The sequence below is a fragment of the Microcaecilia unicolor genome, chromosome 13, assembly GCF_901765095.1.
Source record: "Microcaecilia unicolor chromosome 13, aMicUni1.1, whole genome shotgun sequence".
In the NCBI taxonomy this organism is placed as follows: Eukaryota; Metazoa; Chordata; class Amphibia; order Gymnophiona; family Siphonopidae; genus Microcaecilia; species Microcaecilia unicolor.
This window is the reverse complement of record NC_044043.1, coordinates 62,621,477-62,637,051: the sequence shown is the minus strand read 5'-3', so window position 1 is coordinate 62,637,051 and position 15,575 is coordinate 62,621,477. Positions and strand designations below refer to the sequence as shown.

The 15,575-nt window shown below is 42.6% G+C and overlaps 1 protein-coding gene across 7 annotated transcripts in view; it reads right to left on the bottom strand.

Moving 5' to 3' along the window:
• The window catches only part of INPP5K (inositol polyphosphate-5-phosphatase K), a 78,663-nt gene that overhangs the window by 55,241 nt on the left and 7,847 nt on the right, over window positions 1-15,575 (bottom strand). For 3 of the 7 annotated variants that reach the window (XR_003944092.1, XM_030222255.1, XM_030222258.1), the window contains exons 2-4: window positions 14,819-14,982; window positions 9,982-10,064; window positions 330-428 (exon numbers count right to left, since the gene is read on the bottom strand). Coding sequence is in view for 5 of the 7 variants with exons in the window: in XM_030222255.1 (XP_030078115.1) it covers window positions 330-428; window positions 9,982-10,049 (167 nt within the window). In the remaining 2 variants the exon portion in view is untranslated. Of the gene's footprint in view, window positions 1-329; window positions 429-9,981; window positions 10,065-14,818; window positions 14,983-15,575 lie in introns of those variants that run through there. The other 4 variants (XM_030222256.1, XM_030222257.1, XM_030222259.1 and 1 more) reach the window with 3 other exon arrangements.

The following is a 15,575-nucleotide window of genomic DNA, read 5'->3' as shown; positions in this document are numbered from 1 at the left end:
ATGCCTGGAACAGACTTCCTGAGCCCATACACCCTCCCTGCCCATTTTCAAGTCCTTACTCAAAGCCCATCTCTTCTCCCTTGCTTTTGGCGCCTAACCACCTTCCCCATTCATGATACCTACACTGACTACATAGTTTACCTTTAGATTGTAAGCTCTCTTGAGCAGGGACTGTCCTTCCCCATGTTTAAACTTGTACAGCGCTGCGTAACCCTGGCAGCGCTATAGAAATGCTAAGTAGTAGTAGTAGTAGTTATTATACATGGTATCAACTTACTTTAAAATGTATACATTTCATAAATATAATGAATGAAATACCATATACCTACCCAATGACATACATATCCATGGGCATGTCAAGTTGCAATAAATGGTCAGCATCTTGAGGAGGAAAAGCAGTCCCCACATTCCATGTTACCAGGTGTAGTCTAAAAAGAGAAAAATTGGACAAAGTTGCCTCATGTTGAAACTCAAATATCTTGCAAGTAACTCAAAACTGAAGGATCGGTAGCATAGCTAGTAGCAGAGATTAAACTGGTTTATGATAATTAGACAAAATTCTTTGAATATGTGTGTCTACATTCAAATACCATTATTTTAATTCAGCATGAGTCAGGAGTCTTACTGTGTTAATCCATTTCGGTATCAGTTTAACTCATGTACTGTAAGTATGTTAGAACAAGTATTTGGGGGGGATTGTTTTGCCCAGTGGTGGGATGGATCATTGCCCATTCTGGATTATAAAATTTGGCAAGTAAAAATGAAGTGGTCACAGTGACCAGTGACCAGTGTGATAAAATAGCATTGGAAGACAGGGGGAAGGGATGATGTCGGCAAAAAAAGAAATTCAATGACGCTAAAGCCACAAACTGGGTTGGGGAGAGAAGTATTCTAAGGGGGTCACATAGTGCCGTGTTTGCAGCGCTGGCAGAGATAGAAGAGACAGACTTGGAAGATGAATAGCAGAGGACTGAACCAAAACACTGGAGCAGCTATCACCAAAGAAGACATGACAGGATGGATTTTAGAGATAAAGGCTAAAATCACATTGGTTAAAGGGAAAATTAAAGAAGCAGTAAGAGATATTAGGGCTGACTTGGCAGAGATAGATTAAATGGAAATTCAGATGGAGACAGATGAAACAAAACAAAACAAAAAACAGTCCAGAGAGTCCACATTGTAATGCACTGGAAAAATAAACTCTACCATTTCTTAAAGATGAAACAACTAGATACCAAGAAAGGACTGCCAAAAGCTAAGAAGACTTTTCGACAAATATAGTCTCCTGTGTGGGATACTATAAAGGCAGAGCCGGGCAGACTTCTATGGTCTATGTCCCAGAAACTACAAAGAAAGCCCATGTTCAAGTATATAATGTCACGTTGTTGATTTAATCTTGAATTGAGAATGAATGTGATTGTTGGGAAGATTGGATGGACCATTCAGGTCTTTATCTGCCATCACTTAATATGTTACAATGTAAGAATGGTTTAAGGCTTGTGTCTTTGAATGTGTAGGGGTTAAACACTATGCGGGGTTTTTTATTTAAGGAACTAAAAAGGCTACAAGTGGATGTATGCTTGATCGAAGAGAAAGTGCAAGCAGTGCTTGGTCTTTACCTAATATATTGCTAGCCTCAAATGGGATATATAAAATGAAGGGGGATGGTGGGATCTTGTTAAGCAAGTCATCAAAAATGAAACCTTAATGTGTGCAGGGATGAGGAAGGATGCAACCCTATTTTCCCATTCAAGTTTAATGGTTTTATTCAGGATCACCCCCTCCCCAAACCCTACCTTAACCCATATATTAAAAAGAAAATGACCCAGCGCCTGGACTCATGACCCCGGGTCATCTTGAAAGGATAACAGCCATTATTCCTAATCCTCCCTCCCCTACCCAAGCAGAGAACCCCAAAACATCCCCTAATATAACAGCACCAACTTTGGAAACACTCTGAAACCTATTCAGTACAGCGCTTCTTGCTTTATGGAAGATAGCTTGCAAATAGCAATTCCAGATAGACATGAAAGTCCTTCTTCCCTCTGGGGAATTCCTAGCAGCCCTTCCCTCCCATAACATGAAGGAATGCAATCTGTTTCTCCAGTATCAGAAAGAGGGAGGCTCCTCTTGCATCCAATGCTTAAGTAAGCACTTCTTCCCCAATGCATAAGCTTTACTAAGTAGTAAGCACAAATCTTTGTCCGAGATCCCATATGCCTCCCATTTATTCAGTAAAACTCCCTTCCAAGAAAAGACTACATGGTGACCAAAAAGTCTGATAGCTAAGAGCCTGACTAGGGGAAAATGGTGAGGAAATTGCTTTATTTGTCTAGTTAAGTGTGAGAATTATCATTATTATTATTAGAAATATACTTGCTTCTTTAAGCCAAGTACTACAACAATCACTTCAGGACCTATTTCCAGTATTACCAGAGACTGAATTGCCAGAAAAGCAGCTTCCCAAATCAAGCAAGCAGTATCTATTCCCTCCATCCACACATGTTTAATTTGGAAAGCCTTCTCCCTACACATATCAGATGTACAAATAATTAATTGTCAGGTAGTGATTGTTATCAATGCTGAAAATATGTACAGGCAAATTTAAGTTCTTCAAACCTAAACATTTCCTGAAACTTTAGGTTCATCTTTTTCTCCCAGATTATGAAAGTTTCATCTAATATGCAAGAAATGCATTGGTAAATCACAGCATCTGAGCCAATATCCTCCACACAGGACAGGAATTGCACCGTTTGCTGATGGAGATGGGACCATTTGCAGGATCCACTGCTACTGACACTTCCAAGTATGGAAGAATGATGAATGTTAAATCTTGTATGCTGCCCTCACTACAAAAACTTTCCACTTCTACACAAGACTATGGCAACTTATCCCTCAAACTCCAAAACAACAGCAGCAACACCACTATAATAAATCTCCAAGAAAACCCCTTGTGGATCACTAAATTCAGATTTTACCTAATTTGGAACACAGTTCCAGCTTTAAAAAAAATTAGTGCTCTGCTCCAAGTTCAAGAAGAAACAACCATGCCTTCTGCTATTTTATCTAGTGCACTTCTAGAGTTTTGTAAACCAATATTTAGGAGGATTTATTTCTTAAGGTAAAAGCATGTCATGAAATGTAATCTTCCCCTTAAAGCAGAAAATCAGGCTTAGCTCCCTCTGTATTCTAAGTTTCTGATTAGCTGACTAAACGGTGCCCTTTAAATATAAACCCTCTTAACCACAAACATGCTCAGGAAAAGGCTTTTTTGTTGTTTTTTCTTTTAATTGCAACTGCTTCTTCAAACACTGCAGTTGGAGTATTGAAAACACGAGTGAAACCGTAACAGGATGCACTAAAGGGCAATTATATTTACTAATCCTATTGCCTCAAGGAAAAAGAAAACTTTTTAAACAAAGGAAAGATAATATTTCTTCTTTACCAATTAATGTCATGTCACAAAAATTAAACAATCATAACAAGGGAGCTACCAAATTCTGGGCCCTTTTTATAAAGGTGTGCATTTATAGGATGCACGGTGTAACATTGTAAATGACGGCAGTTAAAGACCTGTACAGTCCATCCAGTCTGCCCGACAATATAAACTCATTTTACATGGTATGTGATACTTTATATGTATACCCGAGTTTGATTTGTCCTTGCCTTTCTCAGGGCACAGACCATAGAAGTCTGCCCAACACTGTTCTTGTACTAAGTTCTGAAGCTAACACCGAAGCCCCTTAAAATGTACACTCCGGGGGAGGGGGGGGGAGAGGGGGGGATAAAATAAGAAAAATGTTATATGACGAGTTTAGTTTGTATGAGGTATTTGTATTTGTGTCTCGTTTTGAGAATTGTATTTGGGATTGTATGTTAACTTCAATAAAAAAGATTTAAACATTTAAAAAAAAAAAAAAGTGTACACTCCAGCCCATCCCTATCTATTCAGTCACGATCAGGGCGTAGAACACAGAAGTCTGCCCAGCTCCCGTTTTGTTTCCCAATTACCGCCAGCGTCCCCCAATCTCTGCTAAGATTCCACGGAACCATTCCTTCTAAACAGGATTCCTTTGTGTTTATCCCACGCATGTTTGAATTCCATTACCATTTTTATCTCCACCACCTCCCGCGGGAGGGCATTCCACATATCCACCACCCTCTCTGTGAAAAAATACTTCCTGACATTAGTCCTGAGTCTGCCCCCCTTCAACCTCAATTCATGTCCTCTAGTTCTACCGCCTTCCTGTCTCCGGAAAAGTTCATTTGCGGATTAATATCTTTCAAATATTTGAACATCTGTATCATATCTCCCCTGTTTCTCCTTTCCTCCAAGGTATACATGTTCAGGTCGGCAAGTCTCTCCTCATACGGTTTGCAATGCAAATCCCATACCATTTTTGTAGCTTTTCTTAGGAATATTATGGGTGTCTACATGGTTATCGCATGCTAAAAATGCTAGCACACTTTTGTAAAAGACCCCCTCTGAGAATCTGTTACAGCTGCAACAAAATAGTGGCTCTAGAGACATCACAAATAGGGCGGGGGAGAGAGGACAGCCCTGCCTGGTTCCCCTCATAATCTCAAACTCTTTTTCTCTTATCCCATTTACAAGTACACTTGCTCCTGGTCTACTGTAGAGCGTTTCAACTGCCTGTACGAACCAGCCCTTTATCCCCATCGCATTCATAGTCTGAAATAAGTATCCCCATCCCACCCTGTCGAACGCCTTTTCGGCGTCCATACTCACGACTACTGATGGTTCCTTCCTTTCTTGACAACTCGACATTGCCAACAGTAAGCGATGGACATTGTGTGTTGCCTGTCTATTTCGTACAAATCCTACTTGTTCTGTACTAATCAATTTTGGTAGGTACTGTGCTAATCTTTTTGCAAGTATCCCTGCCAACAGTTTAGTGCAAACATTTATTAATGATATTGGTCTAAAATCCTCAGCTCTATTCAGTGGTTTTCCCGGCTTAGGTATTAACGTAATTAAGGCTGAGTTTGCATGTCTCGGAAACACCCCTTTCGCTATCACCTCTTCATAATATTCCAGCAGTGCTACTTGTGCCTCCTGGGGTAATGTTTTATAATATTCCCCTGTGTAACCATCAGGGCCTGGCGCGGAACGCTGCTTTAACCCTTTAATTGCCTACGCTGTACAATTTAACATAAAGGACAGTCCCTGCTCAAAGAGCTTACAATCTAAAGGACAAGTGAACAGTCAGTCTGATAGGGGCAGTCAAATTGGGGCAGTCTGGATTTCCTGAAAGGTGAGAGTTAGGTGCCGAAAGCAGCATTGAAGAGGTGGGCTTTAAGCAAAGACTTGAAGATGGGCAGGGAGGGGGCTTGGCGTAAGGGCTCAGGAAGGTTGTTCCAGGCATAGAGTGAGGCGAGGCAGAATGAGCGGAGCCTGGAGTTGGCGGTGGTGGAGAAGGGTACTGAGAGGAGGGATTTGTCCTGTGAACGGAGGTTTCGGGCGGGAACGTAAGGGGAGATGAGGGTAGAGAGGTAGTGAGGGGCAGCAGACTGAGTGCATTTGTAGGTAAGAAGGAGAAGCTTGAACTGTATGCGGTATCTGATCGGAAGCCAGTGAAGTGACCTGAGGAGAGGGGTGATATGAGTATATCGGTTCTGGCGGAATATAAGACGTGCAGCAGAGTTCTGAACAGATTGAAGGGGGGATAGATGGCTAAGTGGGAGGCCGGTGAGGAGTAGGTTGCAGTAGTCAAGGCGAGAGGTAATGAGAGCGTGAACGAGAGTTCGGGTGGTGTGTTCAGAGAGGAAAGGGCGAATTTTGCTGATGTTGAAGAGGAAGAAGCGACAGGTCTTGGCTATCTGCTGGATATGCGCGGAGAAGGAGAGGGAGGAGTCGAAGATGACTCCGAGGTTGCGGGCAGATGAGACGGGGAGGATGAGGGTGTTATCAACTGAGATAGAATGTGGAGGAAGAGGAGAAGTGGGTTTTGGTGGAAAGACGATGAGCTCGGTCTTGGACATGTTCAGTTTCAGGTGGCGGTTGGACATCCAGGCAGCAATGTCGGATAAGCAGGCTGATACCTTTGCCTGGGTCTCCGCGGTGATGTCTGGTGTGGAGAGATACAGCTGGGTGTCATCAGCATAGAGATGATACTGGAAGCCATGAGATGAGATCAGGGAGCCCAGGGAAGAGATGTAGATTGAGAAGAGAAGGGGTCCAAGGACAGATCCCTGGGGAACACCAACAGATAGCGGGATGGGGGTGGAGGAAGATCCATGAGAGTGAACTCTGAAGGTGCGGTGGGAGAGATAGGAGGAGAACCAGGAGAGGACAGAGCCCTGGAACCCAAGTGAGGACAGTGTGGCAAGGAGTAAATCATGATTGACAGTGTCAAAAGCGGCGGATAGATCAAGGAGGATGAGGATGGAGTAGTGGCCTCTGGATTTGGCAAGGAACAGGTCATTACAGACTTTAGAGAGTGCTTTTTCTGTCGAGTAAAGCTCTGCAGGAAGGCTTGCAGATCTGAAATTTTGCACCACTAGGCCTTGACCAGCAAACAATGAAGGACAGTGCTTTTGGTCAGACTGTCTTACAAACTAAGCTGGAAACCTGAATACCTCCCACAATGTACCAAGGCATTTGGTAATTCCCAGGGATTTGGTAAATGCATTACATGCTGTTTAAGCGCAACTGGAGGTGTGGCCTTTACAATAAACCTAGATGTTGTTGTGTAAAAACTACAAATTAATTACAGGGTCACTCATTTGCTGCCCGAATAGGGAAATATGAACTTTATCCCAAGCGTGGATGTAGGTGGAATGTGCAATTGGGTGAGAAAGGGGATACACAGAAGGAGGAATATGTAAGTCTCTGGAAGAGCTTGCACAAGGAGAAAGGATGACAGGCAAGGATCTTTTCGCTTTCTTTAAAATTAGACATTATGTTAATAGTTTGGGTAAGAGCAATTTAAGGCCAGACTTACATTATTTCATAGTAACATAGTAGATGACGGCAGAAAAAGACCTGCACGGTCCATCCTGCCTGCCCAACAAGATAAACTCATATGTGCTACTTTTTGTGTATACCTTATCTTGATTTGTATCTGCCATTTTCAGGGCACAGACCGCAGAAGTCTGCCCAGCACTAGCCCCGCCTCCCAACCACCAACCCCGCCTCCCCCCACCGGCTCTGTCACCCAATCTCGGCTAAGCTTCTGAGGATCCATTCCTTCTGAACAGGATTCCTTTATGTTTACCCAATGCATGTTTGAATTCCGTTACCGTTTTCATATCCACCACCTCCCGCGGGAGGGCCAAGTATCCACCACTCTCTCCGTGAGAAAATACTTCCTGACATTTTTCTTGAGTCTGCCCCCCCTTCAATCTCATTTCATGTCCTCTAGTTCTACCGCCTTCCCATCTCCGGAAAAGGTTCCTTTGCGGATTGATACCTTTCAAATTTTTGAACGACTGTATCATATCACCCCTGTTTCTCCTTTCCTCCAGGGTATACATGTTCAAGTCAGCAAGTCTCTCCTCATACGTCTTGTAACGCAAATCCCATACCATTCTTGTAGCTTTTCTTTGCACCGCTTCAATTCTTTTTACATCCTTAGCAAGATACGGCCTCCAAAACTGAACACAATACTCCAGGTGAGGCCTCACCAACGACTTATACAGGGGCATCAAAACCTCTTTTCTTCTGCTTGTCACACCTCTCTCTATACAGCCTAGCAACCGATCCTCAGATACTAAAACCCCAAGATCCCTCTCCCCGTCCATACATATCAGACTCTCACCGCCTAACACACTCCACTACTCACCTTTCCCTCATCCGAGCGAATTCCATTAATTTCAAAAAATTATGCAGGGCTGTATTTGTAAAATGGACTAGGGACTAAATATTAGAGGTCTTTTGTACTATGTGGCCCTTCAGGAGCAATATAAATTTTTGCTTAGGCTATATATATCTCCTTGGTGGGCTTTTTTGGTAGGGTTATCAGAAAGTGGGAAATGTCTCAAGTGTTCATTAGCACAAGCTACACTGGGGCATATGTTTTGGTCCTGTGCACACATACATGTGTATTTTAGAAAATTGAACTGTTATGTTAATGGACTATTAGATGTGCAGCTAATTTTGAAGCTAGAGTTACAGTCATTTGATGATGTTCAAACTTTAAAGGGGTTAAATAAAGGGAAAAGCTGTTGCAGAAAGTTTTTCTATGGGGGTGGAAATCTATATTTGTGAATCGGCGATCTCAGGAACCCCCTTCGCTTACACAATGGAAGAATGAATTGATGCAGCTATTAAAACACAAAAGATTGGGGGTTTCAGTATGCTCTCCATAAAAGTGGAGGGTTTCAAACTTGGATCCCAGTGTGAAAAAAATCTAACTCCATGAGCAAGCAGCTTATTGCTGAACCAGTGATTGGGGGGAATAAAGATTATGGTCAATTTAATAATTAATAGTTCTGGATACATGGCAGTTGCCATCATATGGGATGAGTGGAGATGGGTTGGAAAAATTCACCTGCTCTGGAGAAGAGTCACCCCAGAGTAGGGCAGTTTAAATGCTGTAATATAAGAAAGGGGGAGGTGAATCTTCAATAAAAACATGTATATATACTGCAAGACAGAACTAGGTGTTTCAATACTTGTTAATTTGCTAGATTTTTGTAGTTTATTAGATTTTCCATATATTGACTCTGATAAAAAAAAAAAGACAGGGGAGGGGTCCACAGCTCCATCACAATACATCCCTCCCCCTTTCTCACTACAGCATGCAGGTCAAATCTCCTTTTCTTTACCCTGAGAAAGACACTGGGCCCTTACAGAAAGGGAGGGGATTCAACCTGTGTTGTTGGATGAAGTACCCCAACACAAGATTCTCCCCCTCCCAATGCATACAAGAATGACGGGGACTTGGCAGCCTCAATGTCACACTTGCAGCTTCAACGTCACACTTCCTACCATCTCTCTTCCAATGTAGCCCTCTTCTCTTCCCAATGCCATCCTTTCACTCCTCTATTTCCTCCACCCATTTACATATCTCCATCCCCCTGTTCTCATGCCAGCCCCATTCTCTCATGCTTCCTTATCCCCAGCCATCCTTCCTTTTCATCTCTTCCCACGCTCCTCTTGCTCCCATAATCTCCTCTTCCCATCTTGACCCTCATCCCACCCTCTCTCTGACCCATCCCTTCTTTTACCAACCCCCAAGCACGTTCTTTCTGTCTCCCACCCTCTCACCCCTAACGCTCTCTCTTCTCTATTTTGCCCTCCACTACTCCATGCCCATCTTGACTCCTACCCGCACACCTTTTTTCTGCTCCCAGTCACTATATCTGCCCTCATTCCTTCTCTTACCATCTTGCCACCTTTCTCTGCCCTCATTCCTTCTCTTACCATCTTACCCTCAAACTCTGTTCTCGCTATCCCACCCTCTCACCTTACATTTTTTCTCCTCTGCCCCTTCCACTCTCTCACCAGGTCCCCAGCACAAGATCTTTTACCCAACTTCTCTTTTCCTCTTCTACATCTCAGGCAAACAAGAAAAAACAAACAAACAAACAGTGGCTTACTTCATCTTCCTACCTCTTCTTTGGGGGCGGGGGGGACACATCACAGCAATGATAAGAGCAGGATTGGATCAGTCGAACAGTGGGGCTATGAGCTCAGTGCTCTCAACCATGGGAAAAGGAGTCAAAGGTGGTGCGAAACATTCCCCCCTGAACATGCTTTGTGCCTCCTTCCTGCAGCTTTTGCTGCCTGCAGTAAGAAAAAAAATCTGCAAACCTCCTCCCCAAGGCAGATGTACCCCCAAAGATGTGCATATATTCTTGGCAGTGTGGATGGGAAATAGTGGACAGAACAGATGGGTCAACTGTATTTTCCTACTATCATCTATATTGTGTTACTGTCAAAGTGGTTTCCATCTATGCAAGGTAGGCATTCAAGCTAGGGTACAAAAGCCTAACTAGTTTCATATAAAATCTTACTTGAGCTTCTTTAAACTTGGATCTAGGCTGCTCACACGAAGTAACTGAGAGAGGTCTCCTATATCCATTTTCCCACTTTGAACCTGTTAATAAGAAAATCACAAAGAATGAATATATATCCAGCAGCAGCGCTCTATCAATCGCTGTCCATTAACTTAATGCCATACCTTTGTTCTTACAGTGGGGGAAATAAGTATTTGATCCCTTGCTGATTTTGTAAGTTTGCCCACTGACAAAGACATGAGCAGCCCATAATTGAAGGGTAGGTTATTGGTAACAGTGAGAGATAGCACATCACAAATTAAATCCGGAAAATCACATTGTGGAAAGTATATGAATTTATTTGCATTCTGCAGAGGGAAATAAGTATTTGATCCCTCTGGCAAACAAGACCTAATACTTGGTGGCAAAACCCTTGTTGGCAAGCACAGCGGTCAGACGTCTTCTGTAGTTGATGATGAGGTTTGCACACATGTCAGGAGGAATTTTGGTCCACTCCTCTTTGCAGATCATCTCTAAATCATTAAGAGTTCTGGGCTGTCGCTTGGCAACTCGCAGCTTCAGCTCCCTCCATAAGTTTTCAATGGGATTAAGGTCTGGTGACTGGCTAGGCCACTCCATGACCCTAATGTGCTTCTTCCTGAGCCACTCCTTTGTTGCCTTGGCTGTATGTTTTGGGTCATTGTCGTGCTGGAAGACCCAGCCACGACCCATTTTTAAGGCCCTGGCGGAGGGAAGGAGGTTGTCACTCAGAATTGTACGGTACATGGCCCCATCCATTCTCCCATTGATGCGGTGAAGTAGTCCTGTGCCCTTAGCAGAGAAACACCCCCAAAACATAACATTTCCACCTCCATGCTTGACAGTGGGGACGGTGTTCTTTGGGTCATAGGCAGCATTTCTCTTCCTCCAAACACGGCGAGTTGAGTTCATGCCAAAGAGCTCAATTTTTGTCTCATCTGACCACAGCACCTTCTCCCAATCACTCTCGGCATCATCCAGGTGTTCACTGGCAAACTTCAGACGGGCCGTCACATGTGGGGACCTTGCGGGCACTGCAGGATTGCAATCCGTTATGTCGTAATGTGTTACCAATGGTTTTCGTGGTGACAGTGGTCCCAGCTGCCTTGAGATCATTGACAAGTTCCCCCCTTGTAGTTGTAGGCTGATTTCTAACCTTCCTCATGATCAAGGATACCCCACGAGGTGAGATTTTGCGTGGAGCCCCAGATCTTTGTCGATTGACAGTCATTTTGTACTTCTTCCATTTTCTTACTATGGCACCAACAGTTGTCTCCTTCTCGCCCAGCGTCTTACTGATGGTTTTGTAGCCCATTCCAGCCTTGTGCAGGTGTATGATCTTGTCCCTGACATCCTTAGACAGCTCCTTGCTCTTGGCCATTTTGTAGAGGTTAGAGTCTGACTGATTCACTGAGTCTGTGGACAGGTGTCTTTCATACAGGTGACCATTGCCGACAGCTGTCTGTCATGCAGGTAACGAGTTGATTTGGAGCATCTACCTGGTCTGTAGGGGCCAGATCTCTTACTGGTTGGTGGGGGATCAAATACTTATTTCCCTCTGCAGAATGCAAATAAATTCATATACTTTCCACAATGTGATTTTCCGGATTTAATTTGTGATGTGCTATCTCTCACTGTTACCAATAACCTACCCTTCAATTATGGGCTGCTCATGTCTTTGTCAGTGGGCAAACTTACAAAATCAGCAAGGGATCAAATACTTATTTCCCCCACTGTATTTATGTCAAAGGGAAGACTGTGATTACAATGTTAGTCCAGTAGCGTAGCCAGACAGTCTATTTAGGGTGGACCCAAGACCAAAGTGGGTGGGCCAAAAATTTAATCTCTGTCCCTCCCCCCAAATAAAGCAAACCCAAATTTAATTTCTGCCTCCCCTCCCCCAAAGTAAATGACATACGTGTGCTGGCGGAGATCCCCAAGCACTGCCAACTGAAGACCTCATCCCCTCCAAAAGAGCTTATATGTTGGGCAGCTGCCATCAACCAGCCTCCGCGCACACAGGCTCAGCTCTGCACAGGTGGGGGGGGGGGGGGGGAGGCCTGCAGCAAGCAGCAGCTCCTGGACAGTGCCAGCAGCTGCCCAACATGCAAGATTTTTCAGCAGGGAGATCTTCAGCTGATGGGGCTTGGGAATTCCCACCAGCCACAGTAAGGGAGATGAAATTTTGAGTAGTTTATAGAGCTGTCTGGTTTTGTACATCGGTCAGCTTTGTATATATAACATTCCCTTATCTATGATCTAGTAGGGCAATTAGCTAGCTTGTGTCTTGGGTTTCTCACAGACCATAGACAGGCTTGCTTAGCCCTAGTAATGGGCCATAAACTAACAAATGTCTGTTTGCTTCAAACAGTCTCTGAATTAACACAGATACATTTTCAGTGAAGGACAAGTATGAGTGATAAGTATTCGAGGGAAGGAGGTTACAATGAGCAAATGATGAATATTGAGAAAAATACCAAAGAAATAGAATTATGTGAAGGTGATCTTAGAGGTCAGAGTTGAAGAATACCAGATAAGTAAGAGAAAAAATATAAGGCAATAAGTGACTGGACGCAATTAGGCTTCAGTAATCTGACATGCACAACTTGTGGTAGGTTTTGTTAAGCTTCTAAAGGAAAACACAGAGAGAGATTTTATTTTCCTTATACTGAAATTTGGACTGATATAAATAAGAATTTAATTTTCTGTAATACTGGGATAAAAGAAATTTTTATTGTAACCATTTATTTACTCTAATAAATTTTAGCATTATTATAAAAGAGAAAAACTAAACTCTAAAGTGTTTTTCCTTTACCAGAAGGACTTACTTTTTCCAACCTCTTCTGTTCAGCTCCCCCCTTTTAGAGGCAAGAAGAGAGTGCCCTATGCAGTAGACCCGCACCCAAATTGTGGCTATGCCACTAGTCTACTTGTAACTTGAATATGGTGACATAAAGGTCAAACAACTGACACATTTAATTGGATTAACAATAATATTTTGTACTTCTAGTATTACTCTTCTAAGTCAAGGTGGTTTACAACATTTTTTATTTAAAGTAAGTCCCTGCTCCAGAAAGCTTACAATTTAAATTATAAGCTGACCAAAATCCTTTTTCTGTCTGATTTTGGCCAAAACTGACAGTGTGCTTTTGGTGGAAGCTGAAAAGTTGTGCTTTGTTCTGTGTTCCCCCCCTCCCCTATGTCCACTTGTAGATGTCCCCCTCGGGTCTATTTTATAATCTCTAGTGGTCTAGGGTTGTAATCAGGGCAGGTATGATCCCCAGTCGCTCTTGCCCATGCTGGCTCTGCTCTCAAAATGGCTGCTATGACCTCTAGTGGCAATCTTGTGAGACTACCACAAGAGACCATGTTGCGAGCAGAACTGACATGGGCAACAGCAACTGGGGATCACTCATGCCCTGACTATACCACTAGACCACCAGGGACTAAAGGTAATTTGGGAAGGAGAGAAGCTATTCTTATTTTTGATACTGCGATTGCAAGTAATGCAATTATGATCTTGCATAGTATTTTCTATGGTAAATTGCTCTAAATAAATGCTTTAGGTACAAACATTTAGCAGGAATTTAAGTCTGTAAATTTGGGATAATAAGCTCCTTAGGAATTAGCCTTTCTGTGGAGATATGACATCAGCTGTCTCTCCAAATGTGGCGCAGTCAGCCATTGTAAAAGCACTGTGTCTTTTAGTTTGTTTTCATTAGTTGAGGTCCATGTGCGCAGAGGCTATTTTGCTTGGAGGTAAAATTTAGTCTTTCATTATTTAAATTATTATATATATTCTGGCTTGGATACTATTTGGGTGATTCTAAAGAATTTCCAGGCTCTGTTGGATATGATGAAGATGCAGCATTTTAAACAAACTTGTGGTATGCAGAAGCTAGATTCTATGAGAGAGGAACCTGTAATGATTGTTTTCAAGCATAAGTACTAGTCAGCTTATAGTATTAGTAGGGAAATATTAGAATGAAATGAAGTTTACATATTAGAAAATAATTGAGAAACGTAAGGCTCTTGATTGTAAATTTTCAGAACACATAGTCGTTGCATTCAGTAACATCAATGGGATTTTTTTTATTCTGGATTGTGTATCAGGCTGCTACAATGTCCACAGTATAGACCACTCCTTTACCCTATTTTAGGAAGAATCTATATCATGCTTGTCCTTAATCAGTTTTATAACTAAATACAAAACAGGAAACATCTCAGTGCTACTTTCTCTGGTTACTTGTGCACAGTTTGGGTAAGCATCAAAAGCTGGTAAAAATGATTTTTTGTTTTTTTTACGTATTCTCACAGAGGATACTTAGGTGCTCATTTTCAAAGCACATAGACTTACAAATTTATATAGATGGGCATTTTTGATATGACGTCTGTCATGAAATGCCTAGCCACCCGCCTGGGGTCATCCCATGGCCACTTAGAGGGTCTACCCCCAGCACAGCTCAGGTCCACCTGCTGCTCGTGCTCTACATTAGCACCCTCCTCCCACCGACTAGGTCACAACCACCTCTGAGCGAGTCTCCCGCTCTCAAATTATCCCCAGTGATTTTTAGGTTACTGGAGCCATACTCCCAGTGGTCCCAGCTCCCAGAAAGCACTCACAGACCCAACACACAAACCACCAGGATTCTTTATCAGTCCAGACAAGCAGGGCAAACAAACAATTATATTTATTCTCTTAACAAAAACATTGAACAGTGGAACAAAATAGTGCAACTGGCAAACAATAACAGGTAACTGAAATATGGATCAATTATAACACTAACTAAACACTTGCATACTTCCTAGAAAGTACCTGAGGGGATCAGGACATATATCTGTTCACAGAGCTTCCCCGTGCTGAAACTGAAGCAACAGCCAGCATTTGTGGGTAATTTCAAACCTCCAGACCAATCAGATCCCAGAACAGTCAAGTTTCAAATAAAAACTGGTTACATCACTACAGGCACTTCCTATTATCTGTGTGCCAAATAAAAGAAAGAGAAGTCAGCCCTCTGTAACAGCTTTAAGCATAAACATGCACTATCTGCTGGCCAAACAGGAGACATACACTTCATACATATTTAAGACAGGAAAATATCCAATACATTTTACAGGCTTAAAACACATTGTTTCTTCACAATGTCTAAGTCCGACTTTGGATGTTTTGCTTAAAACATGCAGAATCCAAATAAGCAAATTTAGCAATTTTTAAAACAGCAAAAAGTCTATCTTTTGTTTTGAAAATAGCCACTTACTAGATGTTTTTGTGCTGTGCATTTATCTTTTTGGTCCATTTAAAAAAAGTCCAAGTGAAAAATGTACAAAATCAAGCCACTGGGATATAGGAGAAGCCAGTGTTCTTAGTAGACTGGCCACACAGATATCCCAGCAGGGCAGTGGACCACCTAAAAGGTATATATCTCACCGTTGCTCCCTTATATTGTATAGTGAGCCCTCAAAACCCACCAAAAACCTACTGTACCCACATGTACACCACTACAATAGCCCTTACGGCTGCAGGTGTCATCTATATGTGGGTACAGTAAGTTTTTGGTAGGTTTTGGAGGGCT